The sequence below is a fragment of the Oncorhynchus kisutch genome, linkage group LG12, assembly GCF_002021735.2.
Source record: "Oncorhynchus kisutch isolate 150728-3 linkage group LG12, Okis_V2, whole genome shotgun sequence".
NCBI classification, from domain to species: Eukaryota; Metazoa; Chordata; class Actinopteri; order Salmoniformes; family Salmonidae; genus Oncorhynchus; species Oncorhynchus kisutch.
In genome coordinates this window covers 51,242,008-51,259,515 of record NC_034185.2, presented here as the reverse complement: position 1 = coordinate 51,259,515, position 17,508 = coordinate 51,242,008, and the positions used below count along the sequence as shown (strand labels likewise).

General features: G+C 44.5%; 1 protein-coding gene across 4 annotated transcripts in view; it reads right to left on the bottom strand.

The window, feature by feature from the left end:
• Positions 1 to 7,345: 7,345 nt before the first annotated feature.
• ssrp1b (structure specific recognition protein 1b) overlaps positions 7,346 to 17,508 on the bottom strand; it is an 18,173-nt gene continuing 8,010 nt past the window's right edge. For 2 of the 4 annotated variants that reach the window (XM_020487391.2, XM_020487389.2), the window contains 6 exons: positions 16,912 to 16,957; positions 16,618 to 16,735; positions 16,254 to 16,418; positions 15,892 to 15,989; positions 7,976 to 8,156; positions 7,346 to 7,835 (listed from right to left, as the gene is read on the bottom strand). In XM_020487391.2, coding sequence (XP_020342980.1) covers positions 7,773 to 7,835; positions 7,976 to 8,156; positions 15,892 to 15,989; positions 16,254 to 16,418; positions 16,618 to 16,735; positions 16,912 to 16,957 — 671 coding nt within the window. In that variant the 3' untranslated portion in view covers positions 7,346 to 7,772. Of the gene's footprint in view, positions 7,836 to 7,975; positions 8,157 to 15,891; positions 15,990 to 16,253; positions 16,422 to 16,617; positions 16,736 to 16,911; positions 16,958 to 17,508 lie in introns of all 4 variants that reach the window. The other 2 variants (XM_020487388.2, XM_020487390.2) reach the window with 1 other exon arrangement.

Here is a 17,508-nt window from a genome sequence, read left to right as displayed (position 1 = left end):
CTAGCTAGCCGTTTCACATCCGTAAACATACTGGATCCTATTCCAACTAAACAACTGAAAGAGCTGCTTCCTGTGCTTGGCCCTCATATGTTGAACATAATAAACGGCTCTCTATCCACCGGAAGTGTACCAAACTCACTAAAAGTGGCAGTAGTAAAGCCTCTTGAAAAAGCCAAACCTTGACCCAGAAAATATAAGAAACTCTCGGCTTATATTGAATCTCCCGTTCCTCTCAAAAAATGTATAAGAAGCAGTTGCGCAGCAACTTACTACCTTCTTGAGGACAAACAATGTATATGAAATGCTTCAGTCTGGTTTTAGACCCCATCATAGCACTGAGACTGCACTTGTGGTAAAGGTGGTCAATTACCTTTTAATGGCGTCAGACCGAGGCTCTGCACTCTCACCACATTCTTTTGGAGAGATTGGAAACCCAAATTGGTCTACATGGCCAAGTTCTGGCCTGATGTAGATCTTATCTGTCTGAAAGATATCAGTTAGTCTCTGTAGATGGTTTTTCCTCTGACAAATCAGCTCTAAATTTCAGTGTTCCTCAATGCTCCGTTTTAGGACCACTATTGTTTTCACAATATATTTTAACTTTTGGTGATGTCATTCGGAAGCATAATGTTAACTTTCACTGCTATGCGGACGACACACACGTTACATTTCGATGAAACATGGTGAAGCCCCAAAATTGCCCTCCCTGGAAGCCTGTGTTTCAGACATAAGGAAGTGGATGGCGGCAAATTTTCTACTTTTAAACTCAGACAAAAGAGATGCTAGTTCTGGGTTCCAAGAAGCAAAGAGATATTCTGTTGAATCTGGCAATTCATCTTGATTGTTGTACAGTCGCCTCAAATAAAACTGTGAAGGACCACTGCGTTACTCTGGACACTGATCTCTCTTTTGAAGAACATATCAACACTGTTTCAAGGACAGCTTTTTTCCATCTACGTAACATTGCAAAAATCAGAAACTTTCTGTCCAAAAATGATGTTGAAAAACGTATCCATGCTTTTGTCACTTCTAGGTTATACTACTGCAATGCTCTACTTTCCGGCTACCCGGATAAAGCACTAAGTAAACTTCAGTTAGTGCTAAACACGGCTGCTAGAATCTTGACTAGAACCCCAAAATGTTATCATATTGCTCCAGTGCTAGCCTCTCTACACTGGCTTCCTGTTAAGGCTAGGGTTGATTTCAAGGTTTTACTGCTAACCTACAAAGCATTACATGGGCTTGCTCCTACCTATCTTTCCGATTTGGTCCTGCCGTACATACCTACACGTACGCTACGGTAACAAGAAGCAGGCCTTTTACTGTCCCTCGAATTTCTAGGCAAACAGCTGGAGGCAGGGCTTTCTCGTATAGAGCTACATTTTTATGGAATGGTCTGCCTATCCATGTGAGAGACGCATACTCGTCTCTTCAGTAGGTCCTATGATTAAGTGTAGTCTGGTCCAGGAGTGTGAAGGAAATGGGAATGGAAAGGCACTGGAGCAATGAACCGCCCTTGCTGTCTCTGCCTGGCCAGTTCCCCTCTCTCCACTGGGATTCTCTGCCTCTAACCCTATTACAGGGGCTGAGTCACTGGCTTACTGGTGCTCTTCCATGCCGTCCCTAGGATGGGTGAGCCACTTGAGTGGGTTGAGTCATTGACGTGATCTTCCTGTCCGGGTGATTATTATGATTTGTTTGACCATGCTGGTCATTTATGAACATTTGAACATCTTGGCCATGTTCTGTTATAATCTCCACCCGGCACAGCCAGAAGAGGACTGGCCACCCCTTATAGCCTGGTTCCTCTCTAGGTTTCTTCCTAGGTTTTGGCCTTTCTAGGGAGTTTTTCCTAGCCACCGTGCTTCTATACCTGCATTGTTTGCTGTTTGGGGTTTTAGGCTGGGTTTCTGTACAGCACTTTGAGATATAAGCTGATGTACGAAGGGCTATATAAATACATTTGATTTGATTTTGATTCTGTTATAATCTCCACCCGGCACAGCCAGAAACACATTTGATTGATTTGTTTGATTGGTTCCCTTCCCCAGATCTGTGCCTCGACACAATCCTGTCTCGGAGCTCTGCATTCGACCTCATGGCTTGGTTTTTGGTCTGGCATGCACTGTCAACCGTGGAACCTTACATAGACAGGTTTGTGCCTTTCCAAATCATGTCCAATCAATTGAATTTACCACAGGTGGACTTTAATCAAGTTGTAGAAACATCAAAGATGATCAATGGAATTTCGAGTCTCATTGCAAAGGTTCTGAATACTTATGTAAATAAGGTCATTCTAATTTTTATTTTTAATACATTTGCAAAGATTTCTCAAAACCTGTTTTCACCTTGTCATTATGGGGTATTGTGTGTAGATTGATGTGGATTTTTAAAACAAAAAGTGGAAAAAGTCAAGGGGTCTGAATACTTTCCGAATGCACTGTATTTCTTTGTTTTGAAAGTTATATATCTTGAAAACTTGATTGCTGACATGTCAAACATTTTGGCATTTTTCAACAATGGACTTATGAAACTGTAACGGCGTTCTTCGTTTGTCGAAAGAGAGTCGGACCGAAATGCAGCGTGGTGGTTAATCATGATCTTTAATGAGGAAATGGTGACGATACATGAAATGACTAATAAATACAAAAACAACAAACGGAACGTGAAACCTAATTACAGCCTATCTGGTGAAACTACACAGAGACAGGAACAATCACCCACAAAAGACAAAGCGAACTCAGGCTACCTAAATACGGTTCCCAATCAGAGGCAACGAGAATCACCTGACTGCTGATTGAGAACCGCCTCAGGCAGCCAAGCCTATACAACACCCCTAATCAGCCGCGATCCCAAATACTACAAACCCCAATACGAATTACAACAACATAAACCCCTGTCACACCCTGGCCTGACCAAATATATAACGAAAACACAAAACACTAAGACCAAGGAGTGACAGAACCCCCCGCCCAAGGTGCGGACTCCCGGACGCACCTCAAAACCAAAGGGAGGGTCCGGGTGGGCGTCTGTCATTGGTGGCGGCTCCGGCTCGGGACGTGGACCCCACTTCATTAATGTCCTAGTTCCTCCCCTTCGCGTCCTGGGATAATCCACCCTCGCCGCCGACCATGGCCTAATAGTCCTCACCCAGAACCCCACAGAACTGAGGAGCAGCTCGTGACTGAGGGGCATCTCGGGGCTGAGGGGCAGCTCGGGACTGAGGGGCAGCTCGGGACTGAGGGCCAGCTCGGGACTGAGGCAGCTCGGGACTGAGGGGCAGCTCGGGACTGAGGGGCAGCTCGGGACTGAGGGGCAGCCCGGAACTGAGGGGCAGCCCGGAACTGAGGGGCAGCCCGGAACAGAGGGGAAGCCCAGTACTGAGAGGAAGCCCAGTACTGAGAGGAAGCCCAGTACTGAGATGAAGCTCAGGTAGGTAGTAGGCTCCGGTAGATCCTGGCTGGCTGGCGGATCTGGAAGATTCAGGTTGACTAGCAGATCTGGAAGATTCTGGTTGACTAGCAGATCTGGAAGATTCTGGTTGACTAGCAGATCTGGAAGATTCTGGTTGACAGGCTGATCTGGAAGAATCTGGTTGACTGGCAGATCTAGAAGATCATGGCTGACTGGCGGATCTAGCTGCTCTATGCAGACTGACAGCTCTGACTGCTCCATGCAGGCTGACAGCTCCTTGCAGACTGGCAGCTCTGGCTGCTTCATGCAGACTGACAGCTCTGACTGCTCCATGCAGGCTGACAGCACCCTGCAGACTGGCAGCTCCTTGCAGACTGACAGCTCCTTGCAGACTGACAGCTCCCTGCAGACTGGCAGCTCCTTGCAGACTGACAGCTCTGACTGTTCCATGCAAGCTGACAGCTCCTTGCAGACTGACAGCTCCTTGCAGACTGGCAGCTCCTTGCAGACTGACAGCTCTGACTGCTCCATGCAGGCTGACAGCTCCTTGCAGACTGACAGCTCCTTGCAGACTGGCAGCTCCTTGCAGACTGGCAGCTCCTTGCAGACTGACAGCTCTGGCTGCTTCATGCAGACTGACAGCTCTGACTGCTCCATGCAGGCTGACAGCTCCTTGCAGACTGACAGCTCCTTGCAGACTGGCAGCTCCTTGCAGACTGGCAGCTCCTTGCAGACTGGCAGCTCTGGCTGCTTCATGCAGACTGACAGCTCCTTGCAGACTGGCAGCTCCTTGCAGACTGGCAGCTCCTTGCAGACTGACAGCTCCTCGCAGACTGACAGCTCCCTGCAGACTGGCAGCTCCCTGCAGACTGGCAGTTCCTTGCAGACTGACAGCTCCCTGCAGACTGACAGCTCTTTGCAGACTGACATCTCTGGCTGCTTCATGCAGACTGACAGCTCTGGCTGCTTCATGCAGACTGACAGCTTTGACTGCTCCATGCAGGCTGACAGCACTGACTGCTCCATGCAGGCTGACAGCACCCTGCAGACTGGCAGCTCAGGCTGCTTCAAACAGGCAGGAGGCTCCGACAGCGCAGGAGAGGAGGAAAACGCTGGCTGCGCTGAACAGGCGGGAGACTCCGACAGCGCAGGAGAGGAGGAAGGCTCTGGCTGTGCTGAACAGGCGGGAGACTCCGACAGAGCAGGAGAGGCGAGGCGCACTGTAGACCTGATGCGTGGTGCGGGCACTGGTGATACTGGAGCGAGGACACGCACAGGAAGCCTGGTGCTGGGAGCTGCTACCGGAGGACTGGTGTGTGGAGGTGGCACAGGATGTGCAAGGCTAGGGATGTGCACAGGAGGCCTGGTGCGTGAGGCTGGCACCAACTTCACCAGCCGACTAACACGCACCTCAGGACGAGTATGGAGCGCTAACTCAGGTGCCATCAAATCCTCGACACGATCCGTCGGACGAATATGATATCTATAGCACCAAGCTAGCAACTCCCTCATTACTCTCCACTCCACTTTCCCCATTAACTCCTTCACAGTCTCTGCTTCGCTCAACTCTAACACCGGCTCTGGTTCTGGTCTCCTCCTTGGCTCCTCACGATAAACAAGGAGAGTTGGCTCAGGTCCATCTCCTGACTCAGCCACTCTCCCTCTGAGCCCCCCCCCCAATAAATTTTTTGGGGTGACTCTCGGGTTTCGCTCTGCGCCGCCGTGTCTGTTTCTCCAACTCCATTCGCCTATAGCCTTCTTCGCACTGTTCTAGCGAATCCCATGAGGGCTCCTGCACTCTCTCTGGGTCGGCCGCCCACCTGTCGATTTCTTCCCACGTCGTATACTCCATGCCATTGCTGTCCATAACGTCCTCCTTTCGCTTTTCCTGCGGTCGCTGCCTGTAACCACGCCGCTCGGTCCGTGTGTGGTGGGTGATTCTGTAACGGCGTTCTTCGTTTGTCGAAAGAGAGTCGGACCGAAATGCAGCGTGGTGGTTAATCATGATCTTTAATGAGGAAATGGTGACGATACATGAAATAACTAATAAATACGAAAACAACAAACGGAACGTGAAACCTAATTACAGCCTATCTGGTGAAACTACACAGAGACAGGAACAATCACCCACAAAAGACAAAGCGAACTCAGGCTACCTAAATACGGTTCCCAATCAGAGGCAACGAGAATCACCTGACTGCTGATTGAGAACCGCCTCAAGCCTATACAACACCCCTAATCAGCCGCGATCCCAAATACTACAAACCCCAATACGAATTACAACAACATAAACCCCTGTCACACCCTGGCCTGACCAAATATATAACGAAAACACAAAACACTAAGACCAAGGCGTGACAGAAACAAATGCCAAAATATTGTTTTGGGGTGTTTTTTTCTTTATATTTCCTCAGGTTGAGGTGGCCTAGTCATTAAGAGTGTTTGGCCAGTAACTGAAAGGTCACTGGTTCAAATCCCTGAGCTGACAAGGTGAACAATCTGTTGATGTGTCTTTGAGCAAAGCACTTAACCCTCGTAGCTCCAGTAAGTCGCTTTGGATAAGAGCATCTGCTAAACAAAGGAATTTAATGGGCCTTTTTGGGCATTAAAGCGGTCAGAGATAGTGTCGGGGGGTGGCAACAGTGTCCTAGTCCAAATTACAAGCACTGTACGATGTACAGACGGATTGTACGTTTTTAAGGCATGACCCTGTTAAGTATACAGTACACCATAACCCTCTGGGCTAACAGAGAGACAGATGCCAAGTCCCAAATTACACGCTATAGGCCCTGGTCAAAAGTAGTGCACTATATAAGGAATAGGGCGCCATTTGGGATGCGCCCAGAGAGTTATATTTCTCATAATGATGATTGTGGCGCCGTTAGAAAATACAGATACTAGGAAGTTCTTTCCAACTTGTTATTAGATTTCCTTAGAAATTGGAGAAGGAGAGAGAGGGGGAGAAAGAGAAAGACAGCTGGGGAGAGACTGAGAGAAAGAGATGGAGAGAGAAAGGGAATTGACTTAATAGATGATAAATAAAACTCATCCACACCTTCAATTAGATTACCTAGTAAGTGGTCTGAGAGGAAGGAGAGAGCTAGAGGGCCTGGAGAGGACAGACAGAAGACGAAGGAGAAGGGGAGGGAGAAACAACCAAAAAGAACAAAGGACATGATGGAAAGGGCGGCAGATAGCCGAGCGGTTAGAACGTTGGACCAGTAACTGAAAGGTTGGTTCGAATACCTGAGCTGACAAGGTGAAAAATCTGTCGATGTGCAAGGCACAACACTAATTTGCTCCAGGGGCGCTCTACTACGGCTGACCGTGTAAAACAACACATGCACCTATCCGGTGTATGTGACAATAAAAAATATATCTACTGTTTAAAGTTATATCAATCCAGGCTAGTATGTAGAGAGAAGAGGGTAAGTGTTGTGGTAGATAAACAATGTAGCTGTCATAATACAGAAGATGTTGTGGTTGGAGAGAAGGGGTGTGCAGAGAAACTGAGAGAGGGAGAACAAAAGGGAGTGTGTGAGAGAGAAAGAACGAGGAAATAGATGTTGTGGTTGGCTGAGAAGGAGAGGGGAGAGAGAATTGATATCCGTTAGAGCGCTTGTCAGACTACGCACAGACACTTAAAAGACAGGCCTCCTCCATCCATCCCTCTCTCTGTTCCTCCCCGTCATTCGCACTGCTCATAGTTGACCACACCATGGTATATTGAAACCACAGCCCTCCTCCTTCCTCTCACTCAGTCCAACACCACACATCCTTCTAAACCACGTGGAATAACCATGGAATGTTTATTGTGCTTCGCTAATAGCAAATGGTTGTTTATGTGTGTGTGTGTTTGTGAACATGTGTAACGTTATATGAAAGACAGCATTTACGCCAGTCAGCACCAAAACACTCAAGACATGGAAAAGAGCATTTACTTATAATATTTAATTTAGTAATATTCTGGAAAACTACATTTAACAGCAGGCAAGGGTTTGTACCTGAGTTGTTCACAGCCTAAACCAACAGACAGTGTCATGCATGTGTAGCTGGGAAATGTAGTCATGACTCTGGTCAGGTTATGGGATTTTTGCACTGGGCTAAAATCATTAAATACAGTATTTTGCTTCCTGAGATGAGGGGGATCGTTTTACAATTCCTGGACAGAATATTTTTGAATACATCGGTATGAATTATCTTCATACTTGATTCCTGTGCTTTAAAATAGAATAGAACAAGCGTATGAGAGAGAGGAACGGAGGGCGGTAGAGAATTCACAACCCCTCTCCACACTTTGCCCTCTTTTCCCTCTCCATGTTCTTCCCTCTCTTTCTCTCTCTCCTCTCAGGCGCGCCTCAGTCTGATCCTGAGTCAGAACTGGGTGGGGTCGAGGCCACCTCCTCTAGTTCATCTGAACCCTGAGAGAGAGATGGGGGGAGAGAGAGGGTAAAAGAAGAGGCGTGAACAAGATTAAACAAAACAATTGTCTGAAATGCCATACTTAGCAAAATGTTTTATATGTGAAGTACATTGTGTGTGTGTGCATATGTGTCCTCACCTTGCGTTTGCGTTTGCCCTTGCCTCTGTCTGACTCTGAGGAGCTCTCTTCGCTGGAGATAAACTCCCTGCTCTTAAAGCTGTCGTTTCCTGTCGTCCTCTCCCTCTCTCGCTCCCTCCCTCCACCAGACATCCCCTTCTTATTCTTCTCATCACTCTTCCCTCCCTTCTTTTTCCTCTCCCTGAACACATGAGGAAGTGATAGATTAAAGACATGATAAATAAGCAAACATTCAGACAAAAATACTTCAAATATGATGCACCTTTTGCTGTTATGTTTAGCAAAACTCTTTCATGATAATCTATGATACTGTAAGGACCGACGCTGGAGACGAGAAGCAAGTACAGGGAGTGAACATTGAATGAAACATGGACAGGAAATGAAAATGGACAGCGTCTGGCTAGGGGAAAACAAAACGGCAATAATGCTGACACGGGGAACAAACTGAGGAACAGACAGATATAGAGGGACAATCAACAAAGTAAAGGAGTCCAGGTGAGTCCAATGAGCGCTGATGTGTGTAATGATGGTGACAGGTGTGAGTAATGACGGGAGCCAGAGAGGGGAAGCGGGAGCAGGCGTGACAGAAACCTAGTGCTGGATTAAAAAGCATGTTCAATGTCTCAATTAGAAATTATTTCTAGTCTAGCAGTATGCTCAATCTGTGTCTGGGACACCACCCCATGTTATATATACTGCAAATGATGTACAAGTAGTGCATTAATTGTATCTACACTCTTAGAAAAAAGGTTCTGGATAGAACCAAAAAGGGTTCTAGTGCTTGCTTCATATTCACTCGGTGGTACCATAGTGGTGCCCTAATGTGGTGATAAGCCCAGTCATTCTGGACAGAGGCTAACTACTGTTAGGTTTAAATTACATTACAGTGCCTGGAAATACAATGACATTGCTAAAGTAGTCACATATTTAGTAGGAAACAACTTTGCCAGCATTATCATGTCGTCAAATTTACTTTAGACAGATTGCAATGTTGTCATTAGCTAGCAAAGTTTGTCAAAAATAGCTAGCAATGCTAACATTAGCGAGCTAAAATCCGGTGGCCTCTCCTCAATCTTAGCCAGCTAGCTAGCTGTATCTAAAGTCAATCTGGAGACATCGAAATGATAACAAAAGGTTTTCCTACTAAATATTTGTCTCTATATAAAAGGTTCTATATAAAACCCTTTGTAGAGTTCTTTGATCAGAACCCAAGGGCTTCTTCTCACTGAACCAAAGTTGGTTCCATATAGAACCCTCGGGTTTCCTACAGGATTCTATATGGAACCAACTTCGGTTCTATATTGAATCTTAATCAATCAATCAAATGGATTTATAAAGCCTTTTTTTACATCAGCCAATGTTACAAAGTGCTATACAGAAACCCAGCTTAAAACCCTGAACAGCAAGAAATGCAGATGTATTTGTATTTATTATGGATCCCCATTAAATGCTGCCTGGGGTCCAGCAATTTTATACAATTTTAAAAACATTACAATACATTCACAGATTTCACAACACAGGCCCTTACCTCTAATAAATAAAAGTAGTGATGAAGTCAATCTCTCCTCCACTTTCAGCCAGGAGAGATTGACGTGCATGTTATTAATATTAGCTCTCTGTGTACATTCAAGGGCCCTGTTCTTTTTGCAATTTGCAATTGCAATTTTCCTAAGTCCTTTTTGTGGCACTTGACCACACGACTGAACAGTAGTCAAGGTGCGACAAAACTAGGAGGGCCTGTAGGACCTTCCTTGTTGATAGTGTTGTTAAGAAGGCAAAACGTTGCTTTATTATAGACAGACTTCATGACAGTTTACAATCTAGGGTTACTCCAAGCAGTTTAGTCATCTCAACTTGCTCAATTTCCACATGATTTATTTCAAGATTTAGTTGAGGTTTAGGGTTTAGTGAGTGTTTTGTTCCAAATACAATGCTTTTAGTTTTGGAAATATTTAGGCTAACTTATTCCTTGCAACCCAGTCTGAAACTAACTGCAGCTCTTTGTTGAGTGTTGCAGTCATTTCAGTCGCTGTAATAGCTGACATCTATAGCGTTGAGCCATCCGCATACATAGATACTCTGGCTTTACTCAAAGTCAGTGGCATGTCGTTAGTAAAAAGGGAAAAAAGCAAGGGGCCTAAACAGCTTCCCTGGGGAATTCCTGATTCTAAATGGATTATATTTGAGAAGCTTCCATTAAAGAACATCCTCTGTGTTCTGTTAGACAAGTAACTCTTTATCCACATTATATCAGGGGTTGTTAAGACATAACATATATGTTTTTCCAGCAGCAGACTATGATCGATAATGTCAAATGCTGCACTGAAGTCTAACAAAACAGCCCCCACAATCATTTTATCATAAATTTCTCTCAGCCAATCATCAGTCATTTGTGTAAGTGTTATGCTTGTTGAGTGTCCTTCCCTATAAGCCTTCTGAATTTCTGTTATCAATTTGTTTACTGTCAAATAGCATTGTATCTGGTCAAACACCATTTTTTCCCAGAAGTTTACTAAGGGTTGGTAACAGGCTGATTGGTCGGCTATTTGAGCAAGTAAAGGGGGCTTTACTATTATTGGGTAGCGGGATGACTTTAGCTTCCCTGAGGGCACATGCTCTCTAGTAGGCTTAAATTGAAGATATGGCAAATAGGAGTGGCAATACCGCCTGCAATTATCCTCAGTAGTTTTCCATCCAGATTGTCAGACCCTGGTGGCTTATCATTGTTGATAGACAACAATATTTTTTTCACCTCTTCCATACTGACTGCAAGGAATTCAAATGTACAATTCTTGTCTTTCATAATTTGGTCCAAATAATTTGGTCCAATTTGGTCCACTTGGATGGGTAGTGTCTGCCTTTGTTGCTGGCATGTCATCCCTAAGTTTGCTTATCTTTCCAATGAAAAAGTCATTAACCTGTCTGGGAACGGGGTTCCGCTAGCAGAACCCCTCGCCAACAGCCATTGCAGGGCGCCAAATTCAAACAACAGAAATCTCATAAATCTAATTTCTCAAACATACAAGTATTAGGTACCATTTTAAAGATACAATTCTCGTTAATCCAGTGTCTGATTTCAAAAAGGCTTTACAGCGAAAGCTCCACAAACTATTATGTTAGGTCACCACCAAGTCACTGTCACGTTCGTCATACGAATGAAACCAAGGTGCAGCGTGGTATGAGTACATTCTTTATTTAAAGAATGAAACACTGAACAAACTAACAAAATAACAAAACGAGCCGTGAAGCTACAGTGGGGCAAAAAAGTATTTAGTCAGCCACCAATTGTGCAAGTTCTCCCACTTAAAAAGACGAGAGAGGCCTGTAATTTTCATCATAGGTACTTTTCAACTATGACAGGCAAAATGAGAAAAAAAATCCAGAAAATCACATTGTAGGCACCGGTTAGAGTTTGATGTTCTTTCCTGAGTGGGCAGCTTGATGATAGCCAGTCAATATTTAAATCACCCAGAAAATATACTTCTCTGTTGATATCATATACCAAGCATTTCACACATATTATCCAGACACTGACTGTTAGCACTTGGTGGTTTATAGCAGCTTCCCACAAGAATGGGCTTTATGTGAGGCAGATGAACCTGTAGCCATATTACCTCAACAGTATTTAAGATTAGATCGTCTCTAAGCTTTACATGAATGTGGTGCTGAATATAGACCGCAACACCGCCTCCGTTGGCATTTCTGTCTTTTCGGTAGATGTTATAACCATGTATTGCTACCACTGTATCATCAAAGGTATTATCTAAGTGAGTTCCAGAGATAGTCAGAATATGAATGTCATCTGTTACAAGCAAGTTATTGACTTCATGGACCTTGTTTCTTAGGCTACATATGTTAATATGGGCTATTTTTAGCACTTTTATGGGTTGCTTGATTGTTTTTAATGCTTTACTGGGAAGCTTATCAGAGGTAGACTTACTCATGTTATTTACATTGGAGCTGATAGTGCAGGGTGAGCGGCATAAAGTGGTCTTCCTACTATTGCACACCGCCTCAGTGCTAACAGTGTAACTCTGTTTTATAGGCTCATGATTTCTGCTTACAATAGCTGTAGGATAAACAGATGTTTTCGCTGCAATTAGGGGTACATCAATTAAATGACATGCATTGTGTTTTTTACAATGCCCCTAAAATCATGTACATTTGATGCATTATGACGACTCATTGTCACAATGTTAGGGATTAACCGAGCTGGTGTCACAACCGTCTGAAGAAGTGGATCAAAGCGCAGCATGGTGAGCGTACATTTTCTTTATTTGAATGAATGTCGCCAACAAAACAAAGAAACGACCGTGAAGCTTACAAGGGCAATAGTGCCACTAACAAAGATAACTTCCCACAATAGCAAAAGGGAAAAGGCTGCCTAAGTATGATTCCCAATCAGAGACAACGATAGACAGCTGTCCCTGATTGAGAACCATACCCGGCCAAAACATAGAAACACAAAACATAGAAATCAGAACATAGAATGCCCACCCAAATCACACCCTGACCAAACCAAATAGAGACATAAAAAGGCTCTCTAAGGTCAGGGCGTGACAGCTGGTCTTGGATCATTTACCAGTCATTGTTTCAACGCAGCCTTGAAATGTGTGGACAGAGTCCAGGAGCCAAGATGATTTGGATGGACTCCGTCATTCCTGTAGAGTATCTTCTGTTTCCAGAAGGTGTCAAAGTTATCAATAAAAGTGACTCCAGCAGAGCTACAGTAGTCTTTTAGCCAGATGTGTAATGCCAGCAGTCTGCTGAATCTTTCACACCTGCGGCCTAACGATGGTACTGGACCTGAAATTATTTTAATGCTAAAATCTGTTCTTTAAAATCAATTTTCAAATGTTCCATGCTAGCCCTCCTGATGTCGTTTGACATCCCTGATGTCGTTTGACACCCCACATGGACTACGACAGTGTCAGCTTCAGGCATCTGTGGTAGAACAGTTGGAAGCAGCCTTGTTATGTTCTGTACTCGTGCTCCTGGGTAGCACAGGGTTTTTGCCTTGGGAACCGAGATGTTTCCCACCATAGAGCTGCCTATGATGACAGCTGGTGATGTTGAATGGGCCGGTCTCTCAGGCCCATTCTCTGAGGATCTGAACACGAGGTAGAAGCCACTGGAGAGGGAGACAGAACAGAGGACGAAGACGCAGCTACCTCCAGATAGGATCTTGATTGGGAACCCACCCAGGACGAAGGCGCTGGAACCTCTGGATCCAGGGCGGCAAATCTGTTTTTGGTTTGTGTCAGTTCCGGGCTCAACATCTCATGGAGACCACCATTGCCAGAGGACATCTTCTTCGACGTCCAAGGCGAGTGACGTAACTCCATGGCTGGTTGGCGCTCACAGCAATTTAGCCCAACAGAGCCGCAGGATTCAAAATAAAATGAAAGGTATATAAAAACACTGTCAGCTTTTAAACCGAGCTCTATAGTTCAGGTTTTGGTGTAGATGTAGAAGCCATGTACAGTGCATTCGGAAAGTATTCAGACCCCTTCACTTTTCCACATTTTGTTACATTATAGCCATATTCTAAAATTGATTAAATTGTTTTTCCCCCTCATCAATCTACACACAATACCCCATAATGACATAGCAATAACAGGTTTTTAGAAAATGTATAAAAAAATGTACAACTAAAATATTACATTTACATAAGTATTCAGTACTTTGTTAAAGCACCTTTGGCAGTGATTACAGCCTCAAGTCTTCTTGGGTATGACGCTACAAGCTTGGCACACCTGTATTTGGGGAGTTTCTCCCATTCTTCTCTGCAGATCTTCTCAAGCTCTGTCAGGTTGGATGTGGAGTGTCGTTGCACAGCTATTTTCAGGTCTCTCCAGAGATGTTTGATAGGGTACAAGGACATTCAGAGACTTGTCCTGAAGCCACTCTTGAGTTGTCTTGACTGTGTGTTTAAGGTCGTTGTCCTGTTGGAAGGTGAACCTTCTCCCAAGTCTGAGGTTCTGAGTACTGGAGCAGGTTTTCATCAAGGTTCTCTCTGTACTTTGCTCCGTTCAGCTTTCCCTCGATCCTGACTAGTCTCCCAGTCCCTGCCACTGAAAAACATCCCCACAGCATGATGCTGCCACCACCATGCTTCACCGTAGGGATGGTGCCAGTTTCCTCCATACATGACGATTGGTATTCAGGTGAAAGAGTTCAATCTTGGTTTCGTCAGACCAGAGAATCTTGTTTCTCATGGTCTCAGGGTCATTTCGGGGGCCTTTTGTCACTCCAAGCTGGCTGACTTTTTTTTAAAGCTTACAACGTAACAGAATGTGGAAAAGGTGAAGGGGGTCTGAATACTTTCCAAATGCACTATATGAATCAAGTATAGAACCCTTTTTGGTTCTATCCAGAACCTTTTTTGTAAGAATGAGGTATGTACAGTCGGAAGTTTACATACACGTAGGTTGGGGTCATTAAAACTTGTTTTTCAACCACTCCACAAATTTCTTGTTAACAAACGATAGTTCTGGCAAGTCAGTTAGGACATCTACTTTATGCATGACACAAGTAATTATTCCAACAATTGTTTACAGACAGATTATTTCACTTATAATTCACTGTATCACAATTCCAGTAGGTCAGAAGTTTACATACACTAAGTTGACTGTGCCTTTAAAGAGCTTGAAAATTCCAGAAAATGATGTCATGGCTTTAGAAGCTTCTGATAGGCTAGTTCACATCATTTGAGTCAATTGGAGGTGTACCTGTGGATGTATTTCAAGGCCTACCTTTAAACTCAGTGCCTCTTTGCTTGACATCATTGGAAAATATAAAGAAATCAGCCCCAAAAAATGGTTGACCTCCACAAGTCTGGTTCATCTTTGGGAGCAATTTCCAAACGCCTGAAGGTACCACGTTCATCTGTACAAACAATAGTTCGCAAGTATAAACACCATGGGACCACGCAGCCGTCATGTCGCTCAGGAAGGAGACGCGTTCTGTCTCCTAGAGATGAACGTACTTTGGTGCGAAAAGTGCAAATCAATCCCAGAACAATAGCAAAGGGCCTTGTGAAGATGCTGGAAGAAACATGTACAAAAGTGTCTACATCCACAGTAAAACGAGAACTATATCGACGTAACCTGAAAGGCCGCTCAGCAAGGAAGAAGCCACTGCTCCAAAACCGCCATAAAAAAGCCAGACTATGGTTTGCAACTACACATAAAGCACGGGGGTGGCAGCATCATGTTGTGGGGGTGCTTTGCTGCAGGAGGGACTGGTGCACTTCACAAAATAGATGGCATCATGAGGGAGGAAAATTATATGGAGATATTGAAGCAACATCTCAAGACATCAGTCAGGAAGTTAAAGTTTGGTCGCAAATGGGTCTTCCAACTGGACAATGACCCCAAGCATACTTCCAAAGTTGTGTCAAAATGGCTTAAGGACAACAAAGTCAAGATATTGGGGTGGCCATCACAAAGCCCTGACCTGAATCCTATAGAAAATTTGTGGGCCGAACTGAAAAAGCATGTGCGAGCAAGGATGCCTACAAGCCTGACTCAGTTACACCAGCTCTGTCAGGAGGAATGGGCCAAAATTCAACCAACTTATTGTGGGAAGGTTGTGGAAGGCTACCCTAAACATTTGACCCAAGTTAAACAATTTAAAGGCAGTGCTACCAAATACTAACTGAGTGTATGTAAACTTCTGACCCACTGGGAATGTGATGAAAGAAATAAAAGCTGAAATAAATCATTCTCTCTACTATTATTCTGACATTTCACATTCTTAAACTAAAGTGGTGATCCTAACTGACCTAAAACAGGAAATTCTTACTAGATTAAATATCAGGAATTGTGAAAAACTGAGTTTAAATGTATTTGGCTAAGGTGTATGTAAACTTCGGACTTCAACTGTAGGTGTTTAACAGGGACATGATACTGTACTTTTTGGAGGGGGCAGAGGATCCTCCTCCACTCTCTCTGTACTCCCTCATCGCTACCTCATAGTCCTTCTTCGCCTCCTCCGCTTTCCCATCCCACTCCTGACAGACAGAGAGAGAAACGGGTAGAGGGAGAGAGAAAGGGAGAGACAAAGAGAGAGAGAGAAAGAGATGGGAATGGGGCGGAGAAAAAGAAATACAGAGAGATAGTCAATAAGTCAACAAGATGTATATTACAATGAACTACATTTTCACACACTAATGAAAGGGAGAGCAAAAGAAAGACAAGAGGGAAGGATGAGAGGAGGACAATTGCAGTACTGGTATCTCTCTATCTCCCTCCCTCTCCCCCTCCCTCTCTCATACCACTTTTTGCTCCTTCCCCAGTTCCCTCCACATCTCCCCGGCCCTCTTGGAGATCTCTGTGATGGATATCCCAGGGTGCTCTGCTTTGATGCTCTCGCGGCTCGCGTTCAGCCACAGGAAATAGGCGCTCATCGGCCTCTTGGGGGCGCCACTGTCCTTCGGCTTCTTCTGGGGAGAGAGAGTAAAGAAGGGAGAAAAGGGGGAGGGAGAGAGGAAGGGAAGAGGGAGAAAAACAGAGGTGAAGGTAGAGAAAGAGAGGAAAGAGGAAAAATAAGGAGAGAGGTTGAGCGATAGAAAGGAAGGGAGGGTTCATTTCAGATGAGGTACTTAGCTTTACCTCTCCTCTCTCTCCTCCCTCCTTTACCTTGCGTGGTTTCCTCTCCTTCACCACTTTGGCCTTCTTGGCTGGTCTCTTCTTCTTCTCTCTGTCACTGTCTCCCCCCTCTGCACTGCTGTCACTGGCTGATGCCTTGCTGTCATACCTGAGAGAGAAAGAGAGAGCGAGACGGGGAGGGGGGAGAGAAAGAGAAAGTGTGAGAGTGAAAGAAAGGAGGCAAGTGAGAGAGAGGGAGGCAGGATGAGAAGAGAGAAGGGAATGTGATTGACTGATAAAAAGCGGTAAAGATAAGGGAGTGATGGATTGAAAACGAATACGTACTCTTCCGCTATGTCATCTTCCTCCTCTCCAGGGTTAAAAGACTCATCTGGAAGACAAGAGAAAAAAATGTGATTGGCCCTGCCTCCTGTCACTCACCGCTCTCACCCTCTGAACTAACTGACTGACATCGGTTCAATTATTTGAGTTCCATTTCGTTCCGTTTTTTTCTGTGATCCCAATGTGCAGTTACTCTAGAGATAAATCAGGTCAAGCCTGAACTGTGTGATGTAGTAAGGAGTTGTAGTCTCCAACAGGCCAATATTCTGCACTGTTTAGTGCAGTAAACATGGTAATTAACTACAATGACCATGATCCATTGCGTGCCTACTTGTCCGGTCAGGGCAGACAGGAGAGACAGAATAATGCGTTATCGAGAGGTGTAGAGAGCAGTTGCTTGGTGAGGTATTTAAAAAAAAAAAACATAATATAAGTGATTGATAATTGGTATTAGTAGTATGGTGATAAAAGTATGGCTTAATTACATTGAAGAACTACTAAAACATATCAGACCGCATAGGCAGCAGCTCTATAGAAATGAGATGATGACTTCGAATTAAATAATAAACTAATCAAATAAAACAAATGTAATAAACACAA